Source organism: Podarcis cretensis (assembly GCF_951804945.1).
Source record: "Podarcis cretensis genome assembly, chromosome: 13".
NCBI lineage: Eukaryota > Metazoa > Chordata > Lepidosauria > Squamata > Lacertidae > Podarcis > Podarcis cretensis.
The window spans coordinates 53497719-53525646 of record NC_137182.1 but is presented as its reverse complement, the minus strand read 5'-3'; the positions used below and the strand labels follow the sequence as shown (position 1 = coordinate 53525646).

Genomic DNA, 27928 nt, shown 5'->3' with positions numbered 1-27928 from the left:
CCTGGCGCGCAGGTACGCTCCTGGCCGCTCGCTCCCGCCGGATTCCTCGGGCTTCTACTCGCGCGTCTCCATCTCTCTCCCACCTGCGCCATGGCCAACTCGGGCTTGCAGCTGCTGGGATTCACGTTGTCGCTGCTGGGCTGGATCGCCGCGCTGGCGGCCACCTGTATGCCCCAGTGGCAAATGTCCTCTTTCTCCGGGGCGAATATCATCACCGCGCAAGCCTTCTATAGGGGCCTCTGGATGGAGTGTGTTTATCAGAGCACGGGGCAGATGCAGTGCAAGAACTACGACTCCATCCTCAGTCTCGACTGTGAGTAGCCACATTGCGTTTTTTGGGGGGAGCGGGGTGGGGTTTTTGGAAAGGGGGAAGCTAGAGGGTCCTGCCCTCCACTTCAGAGCAGGACCTTGTTCAGAACGGGGGAAAATAAATCTCTTTCTTCCATAGTAAAGGAGGAGATAATATTCCCCCTTTTGTCCTGATGCGCTTTTCTATCCAAGGCGCGCCAAGCGGGGCGCGCGGTTCTGCTCCCCATTTCATCCTCCTCGCCACAGCCCCCCTGTGAAGGAAGTGAGGCTGAGAGAGGGCGGTGCCCCCCCGGTCATCGTTTACCCCCCCCCTCCACCAGGTCATCGCCCCCACTTCATGCCTAGTGATCGGAATTCGAACCCAGATCCGGCGCTCTGATCCTTGCGCAACGCTGGTCTCGTTATTTCTGTATTACCCGCCCTTCGCCCTGAGGTCCCGGGGAGGGTCTTGCGGCGTTAAAATGGAAAACCGTGATGAAAAACGGCTTGCTTACGAGTAGAAGGGTTAGCAAAAGGAAATTGGGGGCCGAGATGGGGAGGAGAGAGAGCCAGGTGGTGTTTTTTCTTGGGGTGTGTGTCAGGAAAGGAGTGGGTTTTTTTGGAGATGTGGGTCACACCATGAAAAGAGGAGTTTGTAAATTCCAGCTGTGGGGAGATGGGGGTTTCTTGGGGGGGGCAAGGAGCAGTTGATGGGAAGAGATACGTTTTTAGGGAATGTGGGTCTTTCTTAACCACAAGGAAAGCGCAAGGTTGTGAGATGAGCGGGAAGGGCGCCGTTGTGGGTCAGGTGTGGGGCGTGTTTGGCCTTTGGCAGAGAAGGAGGGGCAGTTTGCAGTGGGGTTTGAAGGGCAGGAAGGAGCGTGGGGCAGGGGGGTCAAGTTGGGGTGACCCAGGTTGAGGAAGAAAGTCTTTGGGGGGCAACAGACTAAGCTCTCCACAAAATTACATTTTGTGGCCACTCCCCAAACCTTGAAGGTGTTTTATTTTTATATCTTGCCCATCGTCGCAAGCTCTCAGGGCGGTTTGCAGTTTGGGAAGTTGAATTCGGTGCTGCTTGGAGGGAGAGATCGGGAGCAGCAGGCGTCCATTTTCTTCCTGCAAAAAGAAAAAAAGGCCTTTTACCTGCTCGATTCTTCGTTGCCCTTTCGCCCCCTTGGCTACTGATTAACTCAAACTGTTGTCTTCCCCATCCCACACTATAGGGAACAGGGAGCCCCAACCCAGGTCAGGAACGCTCCCCGCCAGGAACACACAGAAATAATTTTGGCCTTGTCTGGAAACTTCCCTCGCTTCCTTTCTTTAGATATTTGGAGTGTGGGTTGTGGCCCCCTTGTTGCTTTGGGGTCCCTGCCCACATCTTCCTTTGCAAATGCTCTCTGTTCCTTCGGACCACAGCCTCAATTTTCTCCAGTCCAGACCTTTCTGCTTGTCTTCTGTTTAGTTGCCAAAGGAAGATTTGGGGTGACGGGTGGGCAAAGCGAGGAGGACTGGGCTTTACAGGCTTTTAAGAGACAAAAGGAAATGTATTTGCTCATCTTCTGAAAAGCCCTTTCTCTAATCCTGTCGATTAGTTTTGTTTGACAAGCAGGAACTGATTTCTCCTTTCACATTCAAAATGGTTCTTGGGCCCAAGCTGCGGATTCAAATCAAGCCTTTTATATGGCCAATAAACAGTGGTCCTTTAAGACCCCAAAACTTTATTTTTCCTTTTTTTCTTTGCAACGTTTAGTAAAGATTAGAAAAGCAAGGAACACCCAGAAGGCCAATTTTGTATTTATAAGATTGTATTTACGGGAGACACATTTTCGTTATCCCCGCTTCCAGCCAAATCCTCCGGTTTATACCTTGGAATCCCTAAATTAGTAACTGGTGTGTCTTTCCCAGCTGTATAGTGGAAGGGACGGATTTTCAGACTTACCTGAGTTTACAGCCCTGTTAAGCCCCGTGGGACTATGAATCGTCTTAAACCGGGATTAAATGCAGTGCAAACTGAATTATGGGCGGGCAGGGAAAAAGGAAGCTATCGAGGGGGAAGAAGTTGTTAAATCTCTGTTTAGACAACTGGGTCACAATGATCGCACCACCCCTCCTTCTCCAAACAGAAAGAGGGTGGAGATCGCCACATCTTGTGTTGTTTTTTTTTTTAAAAAAATTGTGTGTTAGAAACACCAACACTAAATATTTTTATTCCCTTTCTCCTTCTTCTGTGTGTCCTCTTTTTGCAAACCCTTCGCTTTCACTTCTTCTTTTAAAAAACCCACCCACCCACTTCAAAACTCTCCCCTTCGCTTATTTCCTCCTTTTCTGCCGAAATTCTCTTCCTGAAACCACCTGGACTGGTTGGGTCACTTTTCTGGGTTTTTTTCCCTCTCTCAAGCCACACCTTTCGGGTGAAGAATGACAAAAGGCCAGCTCTCTTGTCACCACCTGCAGCTACGATCTCTTTGACCTTGTTTGTAAAAATAAAAAGAGAGAGGTGGAGCAGGAAAGGGAGAATTTATTTTATGGTCCGTATCCATGGCTGCCTTTTGGAGTTTGATAGGTGAAACCAGAGAGGTCTCTGCCCTCGAGGCGCTTACAGTTTAAAACAGGCTGGGTGGGAGAGGCTTTCCTTCGGTGCCAAACGCCCTACAGAAGACAGAGCAAGGGTTTTTAAGTCCAGATTTCTGAGGACATAGAATATAATATATATTAAATTCATGAGGTTGAATGGCCATCTGTCATGGATGCTTTAGCTGAGATTCCAGCATTGCAGATCGGACTATAGATGACTGTCGGGGTCTTTTCCAACTCTACGATTTTATTATATAATATACGCAGAGATTCTGAATCCGGCATAAACTGTGTCTATAGCTGAGAAGCAGAGCAGGGAGTTTAGAAGGAGGAAGTGTTGAAGGCGGCAATGAAATATTCTAAAAACGAGGGGCAGAATTGAACCACGATACCTTTAAAGCGCATTTGAATCTCCTTTCTGTCCCTCAAACAATTCTGGGCTCTGTGGTTTCAGGGGCTGCTGAGAATTATAACCTTGTCAGGGGCAAACTACAGTTCCCCGAATTCTTTGAGGGAAAGAATGTACTATAAAGCTATAGCATATGGTTACAGGGTGGGTTTCCCCCCCTTTTAAAGAGAGATTTGGGAGGAAGAATGGCTGCCGCCTGCTGGCTTTCATGGTCATCGTCGTCGTCATCCTCCTAAGGGATCTGGTTGGGAAATGATTCTGGCGAGAGATGCCTTGCGCTTTGAATGTCCCTGGTGATCAATAGAATGTCAATAGTGATTCAGGGCTGTGTGTTTCCTGGCTCAAAATGGCTTCCATCTCGGAGTCGAGATTCCACTCTGGCCCTGTTTCCCTCCTGCCTGCTGGAGCTCGCCCTCCCCACACATCGCACCCCAACCCAAATGTGCATCTCGTTCCCGTCTGTTTTGGGGGGGAGCCTCTTTTCCAGGCACAATTCAAAGACGTTTCCAGGCACAATTCAAAGTGTTGGTGCTGACCCTGAAAGCCCTAAACGGCCTCAAAGGCCCAGTAGACCTGAAGGAGCGTCTCCACCCCCATCGTCCAGCCCGGACACTGAGGTCCAGCTCCGAGGGCCTTCTGGCAGTTCACTCCCTGCGAGAAGTGAGGTTGCAGGGAACCAGACAGAGGGCCTTCTGGGTAGTGGCACCCGCCCTGTGGAACTCCCTCCCACCAGATGTCAAGGAAATAAGCAGCTATCCTATCTTTAAAAGACATCTGAAGGCAGCCCTGTTTAGGGAAGTTTTTTAATATTTAAGGCTGTTTTTAACACTTGATTGGGAGCCGCCCAGAGTGGCTGGGGAGACTGAGCCATATGGGCGGAGTATAAATAATAAATAAATAAATAATAATAATAATAATAATAATAATAATAATTACATGCTAGCTGAGGCTCATGGGGTTCGTGGTCCAGAACAGCTGGGGGTGCCACTGCTTTTAGGAGCACTCGCCTTCAGAATTAATGGTTACTGGCACCTGGTTCTCTTCTGTGAAACCATTGTTTCTTGTTCGAAGATTGCCATGGAATTACAGACTTGTAGACTCAGAAGGGACCAGCGGGGTCATCCAGTCCACTCCCCGTGACGCGCAGGAATCTTCCCCCTACGTGGGGCTTGAACCCACGACCCCGAGGTTCTCATGTTCTACCAGTCGACTGAGAGGAGCAGGGTGGGGCCTCCTTTGCTTTCGAAGGAGCCAGCGGGTAGCTTGGCAGATATCTGAAGCTGGGCACCTGAAACATCTCATTATATGAAGTGTTAGAAACTTAGGTGTGCCCCAAATGGCTCCTTAAACCAGGGTGGCAGACAACAAAACAGAACGTCCATTTGCCATTTTGGGGTCGGAAGGCTCAAAAGTCGTATTTAATCAATATGGCTTTTTGGTTCCTGAAATCTGTTCTGATTGTGCAGGTAAAATATGACAGATGAGGTATTGCTAGTGTGTAGAAACAGTTTAGATCTAAGGATTCACAGATGGTGGAGATGCCAGGATGGCAACCGGGGCATCTCCACTTGGTCGCAAGTGGCCAATAGCCAGGTGCAAAATGTGCCTAAAAAGGTAAAGGGACCCCTGACCATTAGGTCCAGTTGTGGCCGTCTCTGGGGTTGCGGCGCTCATCTCGCTTTACTGGCCGAGGGAGCCGGCGTACAGCTTCCGGGTCATGTGGCCAGCAGGACTAAGCCGCTTCTGGCGAACCAGAGCAGCACATGGAAACGCCGTTTCCCTTCCCATCGGAGCAGTACCTATTGATCTACTTGCACTGGTGTGCTTTCGAACTGCTAGGTTGGCAGGAGCAGGGACTGAGCAACGGGAGCTCACCCTGTCGCGAGGATTCGAACCACCGACCTTCTGATCGGCAAGTCCTAGGCTCTGTGGTTTAACCCACAATGCCACCCGCATCCCTAAAATGTGCCTAGCGCCTGGCTAATTTTGAACGCCGATTACATGCGCCGCAGTAGGGAAGCCAATGGTTTGGGGTCTTTGCCGGTAGGACCAGTGACTCCAGGCCTAACATACCTTCCATTAAGGAGAGGAAGCAGGTGTCGGAGGTACCCAGGATCTTTTAGGGCAAGGCTGAGGGATCTGTGACCCTCCAGATATTTCAGGATTCCAGCTCCCAATAGCCAATGAGGAGAGGGATCTTGCGCTCGAGGGTTTCCCAACATGGGACAAAAATCCAGCCCAGCTCTTTTTATTTTTTTGATTATTATTTATTAAATTTTTATGCCACCTCCTGCTCGTAGAGCTCAAGGCTGTTCACAACGTAACATTACAATATAAAGAACACACAAAATACGTAATAGAAACCAGAACGAAGACAACCCAATAACACCCCCCCCCAACACATTTAAAAAGGACATCGGCTACCAATCAGCCCAAGGCCTGATCAAAGGGGAGAATTTTCACCTGGTGCTTAAAGGATGCGCTAGGCCAGCCTCTCTGGGGAGAGCATCCCATAAATGCGGAGCCACCACAGAAAAGGCCCCGTTCTCGTGTTTCCCCCTTCCAGACTGGACGACTTCTTATGTATAAGAAGGAAGCTGACCTGGTTAGTTTAGAGGAAGGCTGTAGAAACCAGGATTCTAGATTTGAAGCCCCTTTTGACCTGGGAAGTTTTGGACAACAGTTCCCATCTGTGCCTCCCTGCCCCTAAAAAAGGCGGTGTTTGGGAGTTGTAGCCCCAAGCTCCTGGAGGGCGCCAGGTTTTGGGTGTGGCTTATGACATCCTCTCTGGGAATTGGGGTCCAGTGGGTTCCACAACCAGGGCGATCTGCTTTGGCTTCTGTCTCTGTATACCCGAGTCGGGCCGGCCTCTGTTTATAAAACCAGACCTCAGTGCCAAGGGTGCCTGATAATCTTATCGCCCTTCATTGTTTGAGAAAACAAACTTGCTTTGCTCACACAACCGCAGGGGTCACGGGAAGAAGTGGTGGCGGCGGCAGCAGGAATATGGAAATCTGTTTTGGTAACTGGCTGCGTCTCCACCCTGGGGGAGGCGGCTGGTTTTTGTGCCCATTTCACAGATCCCTTAGCGTAAGGTAGAGGACTTGGAACCCCCAGATTTTCCAGAAAGGAAGCCTTGAGAACTAAATCCAGGAAGATAGGTTTTCCCAGTGGATCGGCGGGGAAAGGGGAAGAGTATTATGGGGTCTAACGCAGCTTGGGCATGCAGCCAGGCAGAAAAAAGTTGAGGAAACGGGATTAGAGGTTCCTAGCTGCAGGGCGGGATCTACTTTAGGGGTGCCCTATAGCTGGATCAGGCCGAAGGGGGCCCATCCTGTTCTCCCAGTGGTCAAGCATGCCCCCCCATTGGGCAACCCAGAAACAGGATCTGACCTCAAAAGCGTTCTCCCCTCCTGTGGTTCCCAACAGCTGGGATTCAGAGGAAGGGGGCCGAGAGCAAGAAACTTTGCTTGGCTTTCTTGGGGAGACAGAAGGGCCCCCCCAATGAAGCAACAACAGCCAGGGTTCCTGGCTGCAGGCCTAACTTTCCCCCCTCCCCGTAGAAGGCCAGCTTTAGCCACTAGCTCCTGCCTTGTTGTTGTTTAGTCGTTTAGTCATGTCCGCCTCTTTGTGACCCCCTGGACCAGAGCAGTCCAGGCCCTCCTGTCTTCCACTGCCTCCCGCAGTTTGGTCAAACTCATGCTGGTCCCTTCGAGAACACTGTCCAGCCATCTCGTCCTCCGTCGTCCCCTTCTCCTTGTGCCCTCCATCTTTCCCAACATCAGGGTCTTTTCCAGGGAGTCTTCTCTTCTCATGAGGTGGCCAAAGTCTTGGAGCCTCAGCTTCAGGATCTGTCCTTCCAGTGAGCACTCAGGGCTGATTTCCTTCAGAATGGAGAGGTTTGATCTTCTTGCAGTCCATGGGACTCTCAAGAATCTCCTCCAGCACCAGAATTCAAAAGCATCCATTCTTCGGCTATCAGCCTTCTTTGTGGTCCAGCTCTCACCTCCATATATCACTATATATAGTGGTACCTCGGGTTAAAGACTTAATTCGTTCCGGAGGTCCGTACTTAACCTGAAACTGTTCTTAACCTGAAGCACCACTTTAGCCTATGGGGCTTCCTGCTGCTGCCGCGCCGCCAGAGCACGATTTCTGTTCTCATCCTGAAGCAAAGTTCTTAACCTGAAGCACTATTTCTGGGTTAGCAGAGTCTGTAACCTGAAGCATATGTAACCTGAAGCATATGTAACCCAAGGTAGCACTGTACTGGGAAAACTATCGCTTTAACTATACGGACCTTTGTTGGCAAAGTGATGTCTCTGCCTACGCCACCCCTTTCCCTGAACTCTGTCCACCTGCGCTGGTTTCAATGAAACCCTTTGTTTCGCCTGCTGGTTGGCTGGTGTGTGTCGTCGTTCGTGGCACCTGGGCAGGTCTGCGTGCGCACCTGTCCTGAGGGAGGGGTGATGTCACCTCCCTCCCCCCCCCGGTCCCGCGGGGAGGGAGGCAAGAGAGAAGAAAGGGAAAGGGTGCGGCAAAACCGAGCCGGATTCCGATCAATCCCTGTATCAACTTTGCCGTGAAAGTCCCTTTCCAAAACACTCAGGTGCTCCAAGTCTCCCTGTTCTCTCTCTCTCTCTCTCTCTATCTTCCACTGCCTCCATTTCCCCTAGAGAAGGACAGAAAAGATACTGCAGTTCAAAAACGGCACTGTTATGGGTGCAACTCTCTCTCTCTCTATCTTCCACTGCCTCCATTTCCCCTAGAGAAGGACAGAAAAGATACTGCAGTTCAAAAACGGCACTGTTATGGGTGCAACGTAACACTTGCCTCTCCGTCAGAAGGAATCGCGTCTTTTTCGTGCAGCAGCACCTAAACTTTGGAACTCCCTGCCTGTTTCTAAATTAAATCGATTGGCCGTTTTCGTTTTTTGATGCGGCAACTTAGAACGACTTAGAATATTTTAAGCAGAAAGCTTAAAAAGGGAAGGAGTTTCTTAAGCAGGGAGCCACCAGTGAAAAGGCCAATTCTTGTGTTGCCTCTATCAGACTTTCTCAACATGTCGGTCCCCAGATGTTGTTGGACTACAACTCCCATCATCCCTAGCTAGCAAGGCCAGAGCTCAGGGATGATGGGAGTTGTAGTCCAACAACATCTGGGGACCCACAGGTTGAGAACGGCTGCTCCAGATCTCCCATGAAGGAGCGTCTCCACCCCTATTGTCCAGCCCGGACACTGAGGTCCAGCTCCAAGGGCCTTCTGGCGGTTCCCTCCCTGCGAGAAGTGAGGTTTCAGGGAACCAGGCAGAGGGCCTTCTCGGTGGTGGCGCCCGCCCTGTGGAACGCCCTCCCATCAGATGTCAAGGAAATGAACAACTAGCTGACTTTTCTAAAAGACATCTGAAAGCAGCCCTGTTTATGGAGGTTTTGAATGTTTGATGTTTTTAATATACTGTTGGGAGCCGCCCAGAGCGGCTGGGGAACCCAGCCAGATGGGTGGGGTGTGTGTGTGTGTATATATATATATATATATAAATATTATTATAATGGAGGGGGTGGGTACGCGAGGGAGGGCTTCAGAGGGAAATCTGGGTTGATTCGTATGGGAACAGGTGGTCCTGAGCTGTTTAAGGCTTTATACATCAAAACCAGCACTTTGCGTTGGGCCCAGAAACTAATCGGCAGCCAGTGCGGTCAGGCCAGGATTGGCGTTATAGCCTCAAACCACCTTGCTCTGAATCCTGCACCAATCACAACAATATAAACACAACACATAGGTAATAGTTAGTAGAGAATATATAATAGAATAATGGTATCATTCAAATTGTAGGAATAAGCCAATCAAAGTTCATATGTACAAAATAACAGTGGTAGCGAAGACCGTGTGTTCAAAACAGATGTCTAAGGACAGTCTCACAATAGTCTTTCAAAAGTTACAACAGAAGACGTCTCAAAAGCTTCAAAAGGACAGTGTCTCTGGAATGATACTACTGTTTCGTAATAGTCTTCATCAGCTGGAAATAAGATACAAGGCAGACAACCAATGAATGATAACCAAACTGAGCTACTTGCAAACACATTGTGTAATAAAGTAGAATATACAAAATATACATAAAAAGGCACATACTTGATATTTTTCAACACTAGATCGTGTAGCTGCTGATACTTGCAACACAATTGCACAGGACATACAAAGCAAGCCACGGGTGTTTCCAGCAGTGATATACAGTGGTGCCTCACAAGACGAAATTAATTTGTTCTGCAAGTTTTTTCGTCTTGCGGTTTTTTCGTCTTGCGAAGCACGGACTTTGGAAAAGCTTCAAAACTCACCAAAGTCTTCAACAACCTCAAAAAAGGCTACCACACCGCGTGCTATGAGTTGCTCCTCCAAGTGAATGCACGGTTTTAAGAAAAAGGAAACAAACTTGCAAGACAAAGGAAACAAACTTGCAAGACGTTTCCGTCTTGCGAAGCAAGCCCATAGGGAAATCCGTCTTGCGAAGCAACTCAAAAAACGAAAAACTCTTTCGTCTTGCGAGTTTTTCGTCTTACGAGGCATTCGTCTTGCGGGACACCACTGAACTTAAAGGAACAGGATGGCATATACAGCATACAAACACAAACACAAAGTAGACCCATGAAAAACAAATACAGTGCTACCTCAGGTTAAGTACTTAATTCGTTCCGAAGGTCCGTACTTAACCTGAAACTGTTCTTAACCTGAAGCACCACTTTAGCTAATGGGGCCTCCTGCTGCTGCCACACCACCGGAGCACGATTTCTGTTCTCATCCTGAAGCAAAGTTCCTAACCTGAAGCACTATTTCTGGGTTAGCGGAGTCTGTAACCTGAAGCGTATGTAACCCGAGGTACCACTGTATATGGAGGAATAGTATTAAGTGATTTAAACATACAGTCATACCTCGGGTTACAGACGCTTCAGGTTCTGTTTTCGGGTTGCACACTGTGCCGAACCCGGAAGTATCGGAACGGGTTACTTCCGGGTTTCGGCGCTCGCACATGTGCAGAGACACTAAATCGCGCTTTGTGCATGCGCAGAAGCACCGAATTGCGACCCGTGCGTGCGCAGATGCGGCGCTGCAGGTTGCGAGCGTGCCTCCCGCACGGATCACGTTCGCAACCCAAGCGTCCAGTGTACAACAAATGATGCATGCAGCAATTTTAAAATGAAACAAAGTCAACTTCAGAATTTAGCCCCCCCCCGGATGAATTGATTTGAACAGAAAAAGGAAACGAGTTTTTTGTTGACGTAGCCGCCGTTCAAAATCTTGCCTCATCCCGAATTTCCTTTGATTTACCCGTAATACTGTAAATGATAAATCTTGTGTCCAAATGTTTATGGGAAATGAAATGTTTGACCAAAGGCGTCCATAATGGAATTTCGTATGCGGGAACGATGTTCCCCAGTGCGAACCCCGGCTGCTCCTGTGGTGGAACCTATGTGCAATAAATTACATGGACATCAAATAAGGTAAACCACATCTTTAGTGTGGAATGTTCTGAATCCTGCAGCGGCTGAAGTTCCCAGACTGTCTCCAGAGGCAGCCCTATGTGTAGCCCATTACAGTACTCTAACCTACAGGTGACCAGAGCATAGACAACAGAAGTTATTATTATTATTACCATATTTTTCACTCTATAAGACGCACCAGACCACAAGACGCACCTAGTTTTTGGAGGAGGAAAACAAGAAAAAAAATATTCTGAATCTCAGAAGCCAGAACAGCAAGAGGGATCGCTGCGCAGTGAAAGCAGCGGTCCCTCTTGCTGTTCTGGCTTCTGGGATAGCTGCGCAGCCTGCATTCGCTCTGTAAGACGCACACACATTTCCCCTTACTTTTTAGGAGGGAAAAAGTGAGTCTTATAGAGCAAAAAATACGGTATTTATTGAATTTATATACCACTCTATACCCGGAGGTCTCTGGGTGGTTCACAGAATAAAATCAAAATGTAAAACCACAAAATACATAATCAAAATAAAAAGAACAACCCAATAACCCCCCCAACCCCCCCCCCCACATTTTAAAAGGACACAGGATCCTCACAACATTTAAAGTAAGACAATTAACAAACCTGGACAAGAGCCACTTGTTGGAAAGACCATGATCTCAGGAATGTTTGCAGCAAAATTTATTGCCAACCGAATTGGCCCGGTGCTTTTCTGATACAAAGACATACAGGAACTTAAAATGCTGTAAAGGTAAAGGGACCCCTGACCATTAGGTCCAGTCATGGCCGACTCTGGGGTTGCAGCGCTCATCTCGCTTTATTGGCTGAGGGAGCCGGCGTACAGCTTCCGGGTCACATGGCCAGCATGACTATGCCGCTTCTGGCGAACCAGAGCAGCACATGGAAATGCCGTTTACCTTCCCGCCGGAGCAGTGCCTATTTATCTACTTGCGCTGGCATGCTTTCGAACTGCTAGGTTGGCAGGAGCAGGGACCGAGCAACGGGCGCTCACCCCATCACAGGGATTCGAACCGCCGGCCTTCTGATCGGCAAGCCCTAGGCTCTGTGGTTTAACCCACAGCACCACCCGCGTCCCTGTAGAGAATTTAAGCAGATGCAAATGTCTCCAAATTCATGGCAGTGCCATCCCCTCACCTGCCACAACCTGGCATGCTTCAGCTCTTTTGGACTACAACTCCCATCAGCCCCAGACAGCTAGGGCTGATGGGAGTTGTAGTCCAAAAGACCTGGAGAGCACCAGGATGGGGAAGCCTTGCTAATCTAGTCAAGCACAAACAGATTCAAATATTAGAAGGGAAAGATGTACAACCATGCTTTTCAGATAGCGTTTAAAGGTAAAGGTAAAGGTACCCCTGCCCGTAGGGGCCAGTCTTGACAGACTCTGGGGTTGTGCGCCCATCTCACTCAAGAGGCCAGGGGCCAGCGCTGTCCGGAGACACTTCCGGGTCACGTGGCCAGCGTGACATCGCTGCTCTGGCCAGAGCCAGAGCCAGAGCCGCACATGGAAACGCCGTTTACCTTCCCGCTGGTAAGCGGTCCCTATTTATCTACTTGCACCCGGAGGTGCTTTCGAACTGCTAGGTTGGCAAGCGCTGGGACCGAGCAGCGGGAGCGCACCCCGCCGCAGGGATTCGAACCGCCGACCTTTCGATCGGCAAGCCCTAGGCGCTGAGGCTTTAACCCACAGCACCACCTGCGTCCCGTCAGGTAGCGTTTATTTTTTAGAAAAAGGGGGGTCCTTTTTGTAAAATTGCTTCTAACTAGCAGTGAGATGAGACAGAATGCTTAGCTTTCCACAAGAGTTATTTCCATCTCATTTCACAAGCTTTATGCACCAATTGTAACAAAACAACGCTCAAAGCAATGAAAAAAAAAAAAAAGATTTAAAATACCAGTAAGAAGAATGAAGAGCATTAATTTAAGGCTTATAAAATAACAACAGGCTAAAAACAGATTAAAACTCGCAGCAACTTTCTCAACATCTGAATATGCCTGTTTTTAGCAGCGCCGAAAAGCGAACTGCACGGGCGCCTTTCTGAAATCAATTGGCAAGGAGTTCCAAAGTTTACTGCCACACCACACTAAAAGACAAGTGCAGAATGGCACCTTTAGCACTGTCGGTAGTGACCTTGCAGTGATTGTGCGATCTGCCTCAAATCACCTGATTTATATATATATATATTTGGCGGGGCGGGGAGAGGAATCTGTTGAGACTCTCCCCTTCCCTTTAGATGCCAGCGCCCCGCTGAGTCACAAAACGGGGCAGGACTTTTTGGGCTGGGTGGCTGAGCGTTGTGCGGTGGCAGGCAGGCAAGGTGGAGGCCCTCGATTGCTCCTCTCGGCTCTCTCCGTGAACCCAGGAGTCCGGCGGCGACTCCTACCTTTACGACATTTGCTGAATCCGTTAAGCGTTAAGCAAGGTGTGGCTTTATAGGTCCTGCTAGCAAATGGCTTAGACTTTGAATCCCTTTTTAACCTACCAGGTTGTTCCTTGGCAAAAAGCCAACGAAAATCGGGGCCTGGCTTTAGATCCTGATGCCCCCTAGCGGCTGCTGGGAGTTGCAATCCGAAGCAGCTGGGGGGCACCAGGTTTGTGGAAGGGTGGTCTGGGTCAATCTGCCCCACTCCCTCCAGTACTGTAGAGTTCAACCCCGGGAGAGAGTTCGTAACCCTTGGGAACCCTGCACTGCCAACCTCAGAGTCCTCTACGCCCCCAATCAAGCGCCAGTCAATGGGTTTAGCAAACAGTAAAGTCATTCATCTTAGGAGAAAAGCAATGACAAACCTAGACAGCATCTTAAAAAGCAGAGACATCACCTTGCCGACAAAGGTCCGTATAGTTAAAGCTATGGTTTCCCCAGTAGTGATGTATGGAAGTGAGAGCTGGACCATCAAGAAGGCTGATCGCCGAAGAATGGTTGCTTTTGAATTCTGGTGCTGGAGGAGACTCTTGAGAGTCCCATGGACTGCAAGAAGATAAAACCTCTCCATTCTGAAGGAAATCAGCCCTGAGTGCTCACTGGAACGACAGATCCTGAAGCTGAGGCTCCAAGACTTTGGCCACGTCATGAGAAGAGAAGACTCCCTGGAAAAGACCCTGATGTTGGGAAAGATGGAGGGCACAAGGAGAAGGGGATGATGGAGGATGAGATTGTGGGACAGTGTTCTCGAAGCCACAAACATGAGTCTGACCAAACTGTGGGAGGCAGTGGAAGACAGGAGTGCCTGGCGTGCTCTGGTCCAGGGGGTCACGAAGAGTCGGACATGACTAAAAGACTATACAATAACAACAACAACAAAAGTCATTCATTGGGATTTGGGGCAAAATTAAAGGCTGAAAGCAGGAAGGGCCGGGTTGTGTCTGCATAGCTTTGTTGCAGGAACCCCCCCCCCCCCGCCAGTCATTCAGTTTGTGCAAACACGACACACACACTCACACACGACATACGCGATGCTTCTGTTATAAATTCATAGAAAATCAGCTGTACATCGGATCTGTACCGTTCCACTTTTATTTTACACCATGAAGGAAGGACTATCAAAGGGGGGAGACTTGACACAAGGCCGCCATAATCCCCCAAGCGGGAGCCGTACCCAGTTGGCATGCCAACCCTGATGGTCCTAGACAGAAGATCATCACACTCACAAAGGACCTGCATACAGAAGTGGATTCAGTACAGACTGAAACAAAGGACAGTGACCAGACCTTCCCTCTGGGGGCAGGAAACAGTGAATTCCTCTTTGCCTCCAGGAATGTAATCATGGGGAGGGGGAAAGGAGGAACCGGACAGGTGACAAGACACTCAGGTTACCACCACAACTCCTCCCTCAACCCCTCCTCTTTGTGATGTGTCAATGATGTAGCATGGGGGACTAGTAGCTAATAAAAGTTGGGGTCTTCTCTTGTTCGGGGCTTCCATCTTGTTCCACCTTGTGGCAGGTGGGAGTCCTGTCGCGACAGTCTTCAATCAAGACCAAGCCTACTGGCTGCTGTTTTGCTCCGGTATTCCTGGCTGGTGTCCTTGTTTTTTTGTCCAAGGGAACCCTCAGATTTCTCCGTTAACAGCTTCCAACATTCATCCGATGAAAAATAGGGGTGTTTCTCACCCAATTGACCCCCATTTTTGTCTCCTGCCCCCTGATCAGCGGCGTAGCATGGGGGGGGGGAACCAGGGTGGCAAATTCTTAGCGGCGCAAAATTTTGACACCCAGTGCCGCCTCGATACATTTGCTTGCTTCCGTCGCTGGGCTCTGTCGAAAATGGCTTCTCCAGGAAGTAACTTCTCTCCAGACAGTGGAATGACTCTTCTTTTCTTATCTCTGCGGCCGTGATCTCCTGGGTCGAATGTGCGTATGGGCTCCGTCTGTTTCCCCGCACTCTGCCTTGCCCCGGGCACCAGCAGCCCATGTTACACTACTGCCCCCAAGTGTTTTCTAACAGGAGATGGGCGAGTGCCGCCGCTGCTTCACCAATGGGGCACGGCCTCCACCATCCTTCATCGCAATTTTATTTTATTCTTTTTTTTGGTCAACATTTTTTATTAGTTTTCACAATATTATAAACAAACGAACAAACACATCAACAAACATAAATCATAGCCTTGTTGAAAATTACACTTATTAACTTTGTTAAGTGACTTCCTCGCTTCCCCTTGGTTGAATTTCATTGCATGTCCTTTTAATAGTTTTCGAAATCCCAATTCTTATAAAATTTAACTTAGACATTAACATCCTTAGATCTTCACCTTATGGAATTAAACATATTAATTCATCACTTAACATAAATAAAATCCTAAGCCAATTAAGTATCTGCAAGCTGTTTTCAGTTAATTTAACTAAGTAATCACTAAATTTAATCCACTCTTCCTGATACTCCTCCTCCTTCTGGTCGCGGACTCTTCCGGTTAGGTCAGCTTGCTCCGAAAGATCCATCATCTTCATCTGCCATTCTTCCATCGCTGGTAATTCTTGGGTTTTCCACTTTTTAGCTAACAAAATACAGGCAGCAGTTGTGGCATACAAAAATAATTTAACATCTTTCTTGGGCAATTCCAAACCTGTTATTCCAAGAAAAAAGGCCTCTGGTTTCTTTATAAATGTATATTTCAACATTTTTTTCAATTCATATAAATCTTTTCCCAGAGGTCTTTCACCTTGGGACAGGTCCACCACATAGGATAAAAGGTTCCTTCCTTTTCTTTACATTTCCAACATATATTGTCACAGTTATGCAATTTTATTTTACTCTTTGCAAAAAGAAAAGCACGCACCAACGAATAAATTTCAGAAAGGGGCAAGATTAGACCTTGCTGACCTTGGGAAGTATACAGACAGCTTTCTGGCTCTGGGACAGAAGCAAGAAAGTGCCCCACACTGACTCACAGACCGGAGTCGTGCTTTTAAATTGCCGCAAAGACCTTTCGTTGCTTTGTGTAACTTCTTGAAACTTGCACGCCTGGTATTTACCTGGGGAAGGGACGGGCCATGAGTAAACTCCGGTTTCAAACATTCAAACGGTAGCAGGAAAAGGGCAGGGCTGCAATTTATCCTCTCTTTTTTTCCCCAATAGATTTTTATTGAGATTTTAAAGGTTATAAAAAGAATAAAAAACATATTTAAACAGAGGGGGAAAAAATAAAAATACAAAACAATACAAGAACAAAAGAGAAAAAAAGAAACAGAGAAAAAAAGATGCAGATAATTAAAGAAAAAAAAACAAATCAATCCTTTACATAACTTTCTTTCCTTTGCTTATTTCCTTGACCTCCTCACACCTCCCTTTTTTGTATTCTAATTCAATTAGATATTTCAGCAAATCCTTTCCATCTTTGTTTTTATCCTAAAAATTTATCTTAATATACTATAATTTTACATTCTGTTCTTTCACCAATTAACAATCCATTTGTACTTAATCCTTTATATCATTTCTGCTAAAACCACATTACTTCATTCCAACATCCTTCTAACATTCCTTAATTACAATGTTTCTGTAGATAAACTTTAAATTTCTTCCAATCTTCTTCCACCATGCAATTTATCCTCTCTGACAGAGGATCAGTGGGGCTTAAGAACCTGAATGGGCAAACTACGGCCCAGGGGCCGGATCCGGCCCAATCGCCTTCTAAATCTGGCCTGCGGACGGTCTGGGAATCGGCATGTTTTTACATGAGTAGAATGTGTGCTTTTATTTAAAATGCATCTCTGGGTTATTTGTGGGGCATAGGTATTCGTTCTCACCCCCCAAAAAATATAGTCTTGCCCCCCACAAGGTCTGAGGGACGTTGGACCTGAAAAAGTTTGCTGACCCCTGTTTAAGAACATTTGAAGAACTCTGCCAAAGGCCCATCTAGCCGGGTATCCGGTTCCCACAGCGGCCAACCAGAATCGATGCCTGTGGGAAGCCCGAAAGCGGGACCCGAGTTCGAGGGCAGGTGCTGCCACACTTAAAGATGGATTTCCTTCAAGTGTGGATGATGTTGCGCCTGTGACAGTTCCAGTTCCACAGATTAAAGCAGTCAAGTGGGAATATTTGGGGTGAGGCAATCTCCATGCCTCAAGGCTTTGCTTCCGTCCTCATAAAAAGACATGTGGTTTTGATGTGTGTGGTGATATATCAACGCATCTCGATTCCACTTACCTTCACTACTGGTGCCATTTCAGCCCTGGGGAAAAAAAAATAGCCACACCTTTTAAATGTGTGGGTGTGTTTTTTAAATAAATAATTTTTATTAGTTTTCAGTAACAATCATCCAATATACGCCTCATTGTATCAATACCAAGTTATAATATCAATTCCACTATCAATCAGTCAAATACCCAATTACATAATTTAAGTGCTCCCCCGCGTGCTAGAATTGAATGTTTGAAAATTTACTTTAATTTTTGCTCCCAAACCCTTATTTAATCCCATTACATTCCTGTCGTATTAACAATTCCTTATACAACAGCTGCAATATTCTTAACTTCCATTTGTGTTTACACATCTAATAATTTATGTCTGCCAGTGAACACTGCCAGTATTAATAATCAGAATAAATTTGTGGTTTTTAACCTACAGTCTCCAGCTAATTTTTCACTCCAGAAATCGACGGCGCCCAGTGAGTCACACATCCCTAAATGTCTCTATTTTGAAAACGGCAAACATTTGCGATACAACCCAGCTGTTTTTCTTTTTTTTAAACCGCGAAATATTTGTGCGCCGATGCTTAAAGGAGAAAAAAAACTGAAAGTGTTTGCTGTAAATTTAAATTGGTACCTTTAAAAAGCAAGCGAACGGACCCTGGGCAGATAAAAAAATGAACTTGAAATCCTTTGCCAGACTTTGGGGAAACAGTGAATAGGAGTATTGCATCTAGATCAAGGGAAGTAATAGTGCCACTGTATTCTGCTCTGGTCAGACCTCACCTGGAGTACTGTGTCCAGTTCTGGGCACCACAGTTCAAGAAGGACACGGACAAACTGGAACGTGTCCAGAGGAGGGCAACCAAAATGGTCAAAGGCCTGGAAACGATGCCTTATGAGGAACGGCTAAGGGAGCTGGGCATGTTTAGCCTGGAGAAGAGGAGGTTAAGGGGTGATATGATAGCCATGTTCAAACATATAAAAGGATGTCACATAGAGGAGGGAGAAAGGTTGTTTTCTGCTGCTCCGGAGAAGCGGACATGGAGCAATGGATCCAAACTACAAGAAAGAAGATTCCACCTAAACATTAGGAAGAACTTCCTGACAGTAAGAGCTGTTTGACAGTGGAATTTGCTGCCCAGGAGTGTGGTGGAGTCTCCTTCTTTGGAGGTCTTTAAGCAGAGGCTTGACAACCATATGTCAGGAGTGCTCTGATGGTGTTTCCTGCTTGGCAGGGGGTTGGACTCGATGGCCCTTGCGGCCTCTTCCAACTCTATGATTCTATGAATTGTAGCCTTATTGCAGAGAAGCATTGCATTCGCATTTTCTGAATCTCCTTCTTTTATCTTTGCAGCGTCTCGCCAAGCCACCCGGGCGCTGATGGTGGTCTCCCTGGTACTGGGGGCGATTGGCATGGGCGTCGCCACCATGGGCATGAAATGCACCAATTGCGGGAGCGAGGACAAGGTGACGAAGGCTCGGATTGCGATGACAGGAGGCATAATCTTCATGGTTGCAGGTAAGTCGGTCTAGGAATGGCCCGTTTCCTGCTATGTGGGCCTAAGAAGAACAATGGCCGCTGGATCAGTGCAAAAGGGGGGGGGGGCATTCTCAGCCATCCCCAAAGGGGAAAAACACACAAGCAGGATTCGAACGCAAAAGCCATCTCCCTTCCTGCTGTTTACAGCAACTGGGTTTTAGAAGCATCGCAATGCCTCTGACTCGGGAGGCAAGAACACAGCCATAATAATAATAATAATAATAATAATAATAATAATAATAATATATTTTTTATACCCCACCCATCTGGCTGGGCTTCCCCAGCCACTCTGGGCGGCTTGCAAAAAAATATTAAAATACTGTAATGCCTCAAAAATTAAAAGCTTTCCTAAACAGGGCTGCCTTCAGATTTCTTCTAAAAGTCTGGTAGTTGCTGTTCTCTTTGACATCTGGTGGGAGGGTGTTCCACAGGGAGGGTGCCACCACCAAGAAGGCCCTCTGCCCGGTTCCCTGTAACTTGGCTTCTCGCAGGGAGGGAACCGCCAGAAGGCCCTCGGAGCTGGACCTCAGTGTCCGGGCTCAACGATCGGGGTGGAGACGCTCCTTCAGGTCTACTGGGCCTTTGAGGCCGTTTAGGGCTTTCAAGGTCAGCACCAACACTTTGAATTGTGCTCAGAAATGTCCTGGGAGCCAATGCAGGTCTCTTAGGACTGGTGTTATGTGGTCTTGGCAGCTGCCCCCAGTCCCCAGTCTGGCTGCCGCATTCTGGATTAGTTGCAGTTTCCGGGTCACCTTCAAAGGTAGCTACAGGTAAAAAGCATCGGTTAGCCTGGTGAGAAGAGCTCTGCAACCGCTCTTCCCGTTCCCATAGGCAAAGCATCTATTGAAGGGAGGCTGCAAATTGGATCTGTGGAATGGGGAGAGGCTGTTTGTTTTGGCGGTGCAGAAGCAGCGATGTTGTCATACAGGAGGGAATACTGTGCCCATCTCGAGGGAGGGCGGCAGCAAGCGGCGATAGGAATCAGTGTTAGAAACTCAGATATATAAGCTAATCGCTCAACAGCACCTTGAACCTGGGCCAGGGGCGCCACAATGGAATGTCTAGGCAGTCCCCTCCCCCCATAAAATGAAATTTACCATTGTTGTTGTTTAGTCATTTAATCGTGTCCGCCTCTTCGTGACTCCATGGACCAGATCACGCCAGGCACTCCTGTCTTCCACTGCCTCCCGCAGTTTGGTCAGACTCATGCTGGTCGCTTTGAGAACACTGTCCCACCATCTCGTCCTCTGTCGTCCCCTTCTCCATCTTTCTCAACATCAGGGTCTTTTCCAGGGAGTCTTCTCTTCTCCTGAGGTGGCCAAAGTCTTGGAGCCTCAGCTTCAGGATCTGTCCTTCCAGTGAGCACTCAGGGCTCATTTCCTTCAGAATGGAGAGGTTTGATCTTCTTGCAGTCCATGGGAATCTCAAGAGTCTCCTCCAGCACCAGAATTCAAAAGCATCCATTCTTCAAAAGTGATCACCCTTCTTTATGGTCCAGCTCTCACTTCCATACATCACTACTGGGAAAACCAGAGCTTTAACTATAGGGACCTTTGTTGGCAAGGTGATGTCTCTGCTTTTTAATAAGTTATTCTGCTCACCGGCTTAAGAAAGGTGGAGGGGCCAGCCAGGCAGAAATGTCTGTCGCCAACCTTGTGCCCAGAGATCTCCATGCGGTTGCAATTGGACCCACGCCAGTCGCAAAACACACCTGGACCCTCGCTGGGCTCTAATTTCTGATAGGAATGAACCTGTGGCATCTCTCCTCCTCTGTTCAGAAGAGGCTACGCAATCCTTTCTAGGAAGAGCTGTTCAGGATTAGGCAGCTGGCGGAGTATGGCGAAAGGGGTGTTAGGTTTAGCTGGCTTAATCGCTGGAGATATTTTTTGTAGAATTGTGCAGCAGTAAAGAAACCCTGACGGTCATTTAGTCCAAGCCCACGCAATGCAGGAATCGCAGCTAAGGAATCTCAGAGAGATGGCCGATGAAGGGAGAGCCAAAGCTGGACACCTCAGAAAGCTCTTCCTAATGTTCACGTCAACAGTGTCTAAGCAACACGATGAAAATATACATACGTAATAGACAATCTTTCTAGAATGCCTTCAAACCATAAAAAGTTCAAAATGAAATCTTTAGTCTCAGAGTCTCTGAAAATCTTTAAATGAAGCGATGTACCAAACTTTGTACGATGAAAGACAAGCTGTGAAGCTTTGTGTATTCAACAAATACGATGTCCAACGAAGAATTCTACGAAACAGTAGTCAATATCCGGAATCACTGTTCAGTGTTGGACATCCTATTTATTGAATACACAAAGCTTCACAGCTTGTATTTTATTGTACAAAGTTTGGTATATCATTTAAAGATTTTCAGAGACCTACTTCCTAATGTTTAGACAGAATTTCCTTTCTTGCACTGGTTCAGATCCTAAAGGTAAAAGGCCAAGGATCGCTGGACGGTTAAGTCCAGTCAAAGGCGACTACAGGGTTGCGGCGCTCAGCTCCATTTCAGGCCGAGGGAGCTGGTGTTTGTCCGCAGACAGCTTTCCCAGTCATGCGGCTGCCAGGACTAAACCGCTTCTGGCACAACGGGACACTGTGACAGAAACCAGAGCGCACGGAAACGCCGTTTACCTTCCTATTTATCTACTTGCGCTTGCGTGCTTTTGAACTGCTAGGTTGGAAGGAGCTGGGACAGAGCTCACCCCGTCGCAGGGATTCGAACCGCCGACCTTCCGATCGGCAAGCCCAAGAGGCTCCGTGGTTTAGATCACGGCGCCACCCCTTCCTTGCCCCCTGGAGCAACAGGAAACAAGCTTGCGCCATCTTCCAGGTGACGGGCCTTCAGAAGTTTGAAGATGGCTATCGTATCTCTTGCCCAACTCCTTCCACCGTTCCTTATAAGGCTTGGTTTCCAGAGCCTTTTATCATCTTGCTTTCCCTCCTCTGGACATGTTCCAGCTTGTCAACATCCTTCTTAAACTGGGGAGCCCAGAACTGGACACAGGACTCCACATGGTGTCCTTCCATGGCAGAACAGAACAGTTCCCAAACTCTGGGAACCATAGCTGTATGAGGCAAATCTCAGCACCCTTAAACTACACATCCCTATTGGGGGAAGCCATGACTGTTTAAAGTGGCTTCTGCCGTGTGAGATGAATGGGGCATAATAATAATAATAATAATAATAATAATAATAATAATAATAATAATCTATTATTTGTACCCCGCCCATCTGGCTGGGTTTCCTCAGCCACTCTGGGCGGCTTCCAACAAAGATTAAAAATACGTAAGAAGACATGCACACACCTGAGTGGCATTTATCTCCGCAAACAATTAGGATCTTTGAGCATAAAGGGCTCAAAGAGTCTATAAAGTCGTAAATATCTTTTTCTTTTTTTAAAACTTCCGGGCAGCAGCTTGTAACATCCTGAATGCTGGGGGGATAAAACTTCCGAGCGTCGTTTGGACAAACTTGTATGTGCAGCAGGTAGTTAAACGGCGGAACTCCCTGCCACAGGAGGCCACCAACTTGGATGGGTTTTAAAAAGGACCGGGCAAATTCATGGAGGAGGAGAGGGCTATGGATTGCGACTAGCCAAGATGGCTGGGCCCTACCTGCACCGTCAGAGGAAGTGATGCTGGTTTCCGGAAATCCGGGGGGGGGGGGGGAGAGGCCTGTTGAGTTTGAATCCTGCTTGTGGGTTTCCCATAATAGTCATCTGGTTGGCCGCTGTGAGAACAGGATGCTGGACTCTATGGGCAACTGGCCTGATCTAGCAGGTCTCTTCCCATGTTCTTTATGAACTGAACTAGCAAAGGAGTCGTAGAATTGTGGCGTCGGAAGGGACCCGAGGGTCATCTAGTCCAACCCCCCCCCCCGTGAATCTTGATTTAAAGCATCCAGAACAGATTATGGGTTTCGAACTGAAATGGCTTCCTCTCCCCCACCCAATTTTTTTTATTGGTTTTCACAACATTATAAACAAACACACACATAAGACAAACAAACATAAATCATAGCCTTGTTGAAAATTACACTTATTAACATTAAGTGACTTCCTCGCTTCCCCTTGGTTGAATTTCACTGCATGTCCTTTTAGCGGTTTTCCAAATCCCAGTTCTTATAAAATTTAACTTAAACATTAATATCCTTAGATCTTCACATTATGAAATTAAACATATTAATTCATCACCTAACATAAATAAAATCCTAAGCCAATTAAGTATCTGCAAGCTGTTTTCAGTTAATTTAACGTAACATATTTAACTAAGTAATCATTAAATTTAATCCACTCTTCCTGATACTCCTCCTCCTTCTGGTCGCGGACTCTTCTGGTTAGGTCGGCTAGCTCCGAAAAATCCATCATCTTCATCTGCCATTCTTCTATCGTTGGTAATTCTTGGGTTTCCCACTTTTTATCTAACAAAATACAAACTGCTTCCTTTTTAAGCATGTCGAAATTGAGCATGGAACTCTTGAGTTTTCCAGGCTGTTGCTTGAACAGCATGGAGGAGAAAGAAGCTGTTATATAAATTATTTTCTCTCCCCCCCCCACCTTCCTTCTCTCTTTTTTCCCAGGGCTCTGCGCACTCGTTGCTTGCTCGTGGATCGGCCACCAGACCGTGAGAGATTTCTACAACACTATCATACCGACAAATGCAAAGTGAGTTTTCCGGTTGAGGCGGCGGGTGGGGGGGGGAGAGGAATGAATGCAGGCCCCCAAACCCCACAAGCTCTGGGTGTTAAGTTGTGGGCAAACATGTCAGACGACCCAGCGATTCTTTCAACAGCTCTTCTTTATTCAGATGCCAGAACAGAACTAGGCCGAGGAGCTCAGTCAGCCTGCTTATATAGAGCTCCAGAACAATGCAACTGTTGCCATTTTCTAAAACTATCCAATCATTGAACGTCACTTTTCGATCCTTCATTTGCATAACTATCTACAGTATCCCCCTGCTGGCCCAGGGTGAGAAGTTCAGTACATAACACTGGGCTTCTCTGATTTCTTCACCTCATCAAAACCTTGCCCAAAACAAAAGGAAAAGACCGCAAAAACGCAAAATAAATAGCAAAAACATACAGACCTCAGCATAACACTCAAAATGGGAGTGTGGCACTCAAAACGGAGCATGTTTGGCTTCCGAGGAAAGTTCGCAAACCGGAACACTTACTTCCGGGTTTGCAGTGTTTTGAGTTGTTTGAGTCCCAAGGCGCTTGAGAAACCAAGGAACCACTGTATTGTGCGATGGCTTTAGTATATTTTTACCAAGCCGGGATTGCATCTCCCGGTTATTTATGCTAGATGTATGTGCATTTTCGAAAACTCCACCTGCTATATACCAGGCAGGTGGAATACAGTGGTGCCCCCGCAAGATGAACGCCTCGCAAGACGGAAAACCCGCTAGACGAAAGGGTTTTCCATTTTGGAGGCGCTTCGCAAAACAAATTTCCCTATGGGCTTGCTTTGCAAGACGAAAATGTCTTGCGAGTTTTTCTGACTTTTTTCCCCTTCCCCCCCCTTTTTCTAAGCAACTTATCAGCTGATCCGCTAAGCCGATAAGCCGCTAAAAGCTGCTAAGCCGCTAATAGCGCTAATCCGCTAAGCCGTCAATGGGCTTGCTTCGCAAGACGAAAAAACCGCTAGACGAAGAGAATCGCGGAATGGATTCTTTTCGTCTTGTGAGGCCCCACTGTACCTGTCTTTCCAACACCTATTTAAGATCTTCCCTTTTCCATCAAGCCTTTTAAGTGGCGATTTTTATCCCAGTATGTATGTGTACTGGATTTGAAATTGTTTTTATTGTTTAAAATTGCTTTGGATTGCTCTGTGGGAAACAATAAAGGTAAAGGGACCCCTGACCATTAGGTCCAGTCGTGACCAACTCTGGGGTTGTGGCGCTCATCTCGCTTTATTGGCCGAGGGAGCCGGCGTACAGCTTCCGGGTCATGTGGCCAGCATGACTAAGCCGCTTCTGGCAAACCAGAGCAGCGCACGGAAACGCCGTTTACCTTCCCGCCGGAGCGGTACCTATTTATCTACTTGCAATTTGACGTGCTTTTGAACTGCTAAGTTGGCAGGAGCAGGGACTGAGCAACGGGAGCTCACCCCAACGCGGGGATTCAAACCGCTGACCTTCTGATCGGCAAGTCCTAGGCTCTGGTTTAACCCACAGCGCCACCTGCGTCCCTCTTGTGGGAAACAATAAATGAAATAAATAAGAAAGAAAAATGTGTGCATAAACTGGACCGATGGAGCATCTTTATGACTCACCTTTCTCCTCCTTGCAGGTACGAATTCGGATACGCCATTTTCATCGGCTGGGGGGGCGCTGCCTTGCTGCTCTTAGGGGGCGGGCTCCTCTCCTGCTCCTGCCCCGGGAAGACCGCCTACAGGGGGCGCCAGTACCCCCAGGGGAAGCCCATCTCCAAACCTCCCAGCTCCAAAGAATATGTCTAGCTTTCCTGATTGACAGTTCCTTCACCCTTCCCCCCCACGCCTAGAATACCACTGGACCAGAGGCGTGGAAAGACCACCCTGAACTTTTTGGCATGACCTCAGCAACTCCTTCCCCCACCTGAGAGAGGCGTTTTTAAATGTTTCCTCATTTCACACCAACTTTTTCTTTTTTTACTAAATAATACTATTTTTTAGCTTGCGATTTCCCCGTGTAATTCTTTTGCTAATGGATAGGAATAATCGTAAGTGATTAATGTAAGATGGTGTAAACACAACACTTCCACGCCGACTTATTGGAATGAGGGGGGACACACAGATAATTTGTTAATTGAACTCTCTTCTCCACCTACCACCCCCGCAGACTCCCAAATTAATATAATTTTTTAAAAAGATTACTCAGGGACATATATATAGTTGCGACAGACCTAAAACACAGGACCACAAACCTTAAGTTTGTTTGAAAGCAACTCCTGAACTGGGAAGACTGGTGAATTTAGCACTTAACTGTGCGTCTGTATTGGGTCGTTGAACACCAGCAAATTGAGCTTTAAAACAACGGCTCGTTTCTCCTTGGGGTGTTTACATCTATCTGTCGTACAAGCGTTTATATTTTGGGGGGTTGGGGAGAATGAATGGAGCCCTACTGGAAAATCCCCAGTGATATCTGTAACTGTGTGTAAGTATACAGAGCATTCACTTTGGGGCGAGTAGAAATGGTTTATATTAGGAAGGCTGTTCTGCATGGTGGAAGGTGTTGAGGGTGGCAGGATTTGACCCTAATTGCTTTGTGTGGCGTTAGAGGCAAGTGTGAAGGTTTGCTTTGCTGCGAAAATCATTGGTGGGTCTTTCTGTGTGCAAATACCCCTGAATTTATACACACACACAAAAATACACCACCACCCCATAAATTTGCTAGGGTTCTGGTGAAAACATTTGACCCCAGCCTACAAAAATACGATACTCTCATTGAAGCCAGAGCCCTTGGGAAAAACAACCTGTTTGCCTATTTCCTATTACCAATATTAATGGGCATTCTAATTTGGGGCCTGTTAATTCCAACCCTTCACTTTATCCCACCACTAAAAACTTCCCAGTAAATGCCCCCTAAATCGTGTGTCGGGAACTTTTCTATACTTGGAGATACTTGCTTGCTTTAATAGATTTTAAATACTTGCTTTTAATTGCATGGGAAAAGGGGGAGGGAAAATATTGCTGGTCTTCAAGAAAGGAGGTATCCCTAGATTTTTAAATGTGGCCTTATTTAAAGCACCAAGACTCCTTGATGTTGTGTGCGTGCGCATATTTTTTATTATTAATTGTCTTTGTCTTGCTGGGAATTGATATTTTTTTGTACATAATAAACAAGAATGTTTTGGACAAAAGCGGGCTTCAGTTTGACTCGTGTTTTAGGTGCCAGTCCTCATGAAAATTCATCGGCATGAATTTTTTAGCATGAATTTTTCCTAATACACACATTTTTTGTATTCGATGTTGCCAAAGAGACATGATATTGCACAACCATTCTCGTATATAAACAGTCTGAAACAAGTTACAAAATAAACGTTGCAAAATACAAAGCAGCTCATTGCTCTAAAGCTGGAAATGTGGTCTAGCCTTCTTGTAAGTCCCTTAATACTGTCCAAGAACGATCCTTGCGTCTGGTCCCAGAGAAAGAACCTAAGCAACTTGCTTGTTCAGCAGCACTAAGCTGAGTACAGGTGAAACTCGGAAAATTAGAATATTGTGGAAAAGTTCATTTATTTCAGTAATTCAACTTAAAAGGCGAAACTAATATATGAGATAGACTCATGACATGCAAAGCGGCCCAAACCAAGTACTGAGTACATTTGCATGCTTCTACTTCTCAGAGGTCCAATATTGCTCTATTTGCAGTCCTTGTTTTGCTGGTTTCATTTAATATTCTAATTTTCTGAGATTGTTAATTTGGGGTTTTCATCAGCCGTACACCATAAACATCACAATTGTAACAAATAAAGGCTTGATATATCTCGCTTTGCATGTCATGAGTCTATCTCATATATTAGTTTCACCTTTTAAGTTGAATTACTGAAATAAATGAACTTTTCCACAATATTCTAATTTTCCGAGTTTCACCTGTATTGTTTTTAATTTGTAGAAAACACACATATCCCAACAGTCTGGCCCTAAACATGTTCACTTATAAGCAAATCTCTCAGAACTCAACAATATTTACTTTTAGTGAAAATACATATGGCTGCAGTTTTAATTTTTGTGAAACATTCAAAACTGAACCCACAAGTCTCTTTAATTCTATTGCATACAGCAAATTTATTTTTTGGAACAAATTCTACCATAAAGTTTTATGTCATTTGCAGAAAGCTACACAGACAACAAAAATCTATAGATGTGCCCCCATACTTATTTTCCAATTGAATTTTACCGAAATTTCAGTAGTCTAAATTTTGTGGATCTGCCAGGTTGGTCAGGTGTTGGGAAAGGGCAAAGGGGTATTTACCTTGGGCTTCTTCATGGCTGGGACGTATCCTGGCACACAGGCAGGAA

The 27928-nt window shown here is 46.8% G+C and overlaps 1 protein-coding gene across 1 annotated transcript; it reads left to right on the top strand.

The window, feature by feature from the left end:
• On the top strand, positions 1-26766 carry CLDN7 (claudin 7). The gene is made up of 4 exons (XM_079952188.1): positions 1-313; positions 18739-18903; positions 23506-23590; positions 25216-26766. Exons 1-4 carry the CDS (start codon positions 91-93, stop codon positions 25382-25384), a joined length of 642 nt encoding a protein of 213 aa, XP_079808314.1. The 5' UTR covers positions 1-90; the 3' UTR covers positions 25385-26766.
• Positions 26767-27928: the final 1162 nt, after the last annotated feature.

What these genes read in the sequence shown, in the direction of transcription:
- CLDN7 (XM_079952188.1), top strand. Translation starts at nt 91, where the DNA reads ATGGCCAACTCGGGCTTGCAGCTGCTGGGATTCACGTTGTCGCTGCTG. An exon ending in CATAATCTTCATGGTTGCAG is followed by an intron (nt 18,904 to 23,505) that starts GTAAGTCGGTCT and finishes CTTTTTTCCCAG; the next exon opens with GGCTCTGCGCACTCGTTGCT. An exon ending in ATCATACCGACAAATGCAAA is followed by an intron (nt 23,591 to 25,215) that starts GTGAGTTTTCCG and finishes TCCTCCTTGCAG; the next exon opens with GTACGAATTCGGATACGCCA.